The sequence below is a fragment of the Protobothrops mucrosquamatus genome, unplaced genomic scaffold, assembly GCF_001527695.2.
Source record: "Protobothrops mucrosquamatus isolate PMUCROS unplaced genomic scaffold, P.Mucros_1.0 scaffold762, whole genome shotgun sequence".
Lineage (NCBI taxonomy): Eukaryota > Metazoa > Chordata > Lepidosauria > Squamata > Viperidae > Protobothrops > Protobothrops mucrosquamatus.
The window spans coordinates 469,184-471,269 of NW_015387031.1; the positions used below are offsets into that span (position 1 = coordinate 469,184).

A 2,086-nucleotide genomic window follows, 5' to 3' on the forward strand; every position below is an offset into this window, starting at 1 on the left:
ATAAGTCATAGGATATAAATCTTTAAAAGAAAAGCAAAACAGTCCAAATGAGGGAAATCTTACCTCAAGTACCCAAATATCTTGACCAATATTGAGCACTTCTATAAATGGACACCAATTTTATAACGTAAATTGACTGATACCAAAACCTAACCTTTCTTCATCCAGAATAATTGAGCCATCTTCTGCAACTTTCACTCGAGGGACTAAAAAAGAGCCATCTTCTTCCCCTCCTCCTCCTCCTCCTCCTTGTTCTTCATCTTCTTCTTCTTCATTTTCATCTTCATGATCAGCAACATTTTTTTCTTCAGGCCTGAAATTTGGGGAAGTAACAGTTCAAATAACATTAAGGTCTTTTCATATTTCCTTTTTTTTAAAAAGTATCATTACAAGAATCATTGCATCATTTTTTTTAGCTGCAGTATAATTTTTTGCTGGGTGTTATGTGCATATTCCTTACACTAACTCACCTATACCTAAAAGATTGTATCAGACTCTGATTGCATATTTATACAAATATAAACTTAATACCTCCAGCTCTAAATTATGGCTTAGGCATTGGATATGAGAATGGGCAATGGATTTTATTCTTTAGCTGACTTCTTGATTGCAAATGTTTCTTTGTTATTAAACATAGTATGGAATTATTTATGCATTAATCCTCTAACACAGCATTGAAAATCAGCACTTAAAAGTTGGGTTACCTCAGAATTGAATTAAACTTATTTAATTACACTATATAAAAATATTGGTTACATGTTTAAAGTAGCAAAATAATAAGAGGAGGGAGTTTTATGTATGTTTGTCATCTTGAGTTACATATAAAGTAATAAAGAGAAGGAAGGAAGGAAGGAAGGAAGGAAGGAAGGAAGGAAGGAAGGAAGGAAGGAAGGAAGGAAGGAAAAGAAAGAAAGAAAGAAAGAAAGAAAGAAAGAAAGAAAGAAAGAAAGAAAGAAAGAAAGAAAGAAAGAAAGAAAGAAAGAAAGAAAGAAAGAAGAAAATTTATAAGCAAAAGGAGATTATGGAGCCGAGCATCCATTCATGCTACTTGCCCCTGATTTTTAATTATAATTAATAAAACCAGGATTTCATCAAAAGACCAACATAATTAATCTGGGATTAGGATTATGTTTTAAACCAATAATTTAGTTTCAGCAATATTAAGCAAACACATTTTTTATTTTTCACAATTGTATTACTGATCGCACATTTCATTAACACTATTTCAAAAAAGAAACAAATTACTCTTTTGCTTGCGTCATTGTAGAAGTCTTTTCTGTTTTCTTCTCTTCAATCAATGAAGACCTATTAAATATTGAAAAGTGCATACTTAATGATTCATTTAATCTAACAAACTTCTAAATTTCATACTGCATAGTCCAAATGCAATTTAATTGTGTATTTAACCATGCTAAATGCTAGCATGTTAGAGTATATTGTACACCCACACAAATATAATTTGATTTATTCATATAAAGTTCAGTAAGACTGAACTAAGATAAATCTACATGGTTTCTCAATTAGTGAATCAGGATAATAAAGCACAGCTCTAATCAGTTTTCACAATTTCACAATAATTTCCTGAAAACAACAGATAACAGCAAGATGATTTAAGTCCACTTACTTAGGAATGTTAAATTTTCAACAAAGAATAAAAAATAAACTATGCGAATGTTTATACATACCAAAACCAAGAATAAAATGCCATTGATTTCAATAAAACTTGCCCTGTAACAATTTGGCAAAGTTCCTAGCCACATTTTATTATATTTCTACTCATTTGGCCAGTATACAGATGCACTTGTATAGAAACCAACACTATAGACATATTAGTAATTTTTAGAAAAATGTCTAGAAGCCAATGTTTTATAAGTAAAAGACCACTAGACAGGCTTCGTCTCAACCCGTCCAAGACCGAGTGGCTGTGGTTTCCGGCGTCACGTCATAGCCAGTTGGTTCCATCTCTGGCTATCGGGGGTGAGTCATTAGCCCCCGCGGAGAGGGCCCGCAACCTGGGCGTCCTCCTGGATGCTCGGCTGTCTTTAGACGATCATGTGACGGCCGTGGCCAGGGGGGCTTTTCATCA

General features: G+C 33.4%; 1 protein-coding gene across 1 annotated transcript in view; it reads right to left on the bottom strand.

The window, feature by feature from the left end:
- BDP1 (B double prime 1, subunit of RNA polymerase III transcription initiation factor IIIB) overlaps nt 1-2,086 on the bottom strand; it is a 46,691-nt gene that overhangs the window by 40,389 nt on the left and 4,216 nt on the right. Inside the window, exons 4-5 of the mRNA XM_015818561.2 lie at nt 1,246-1,305; nt 155-313 (exon numbers count right to left, since the gene is read on the bottom strand). Of these exons, the coding sequence (XP_015674047.2) occupies nt 155-313; nt 1,246-1,305 (219 nt within the window). The remainder of the gene's footprint in view (nt 1-154; nt 314-1,245; nt 1,306-2,086) is intronic.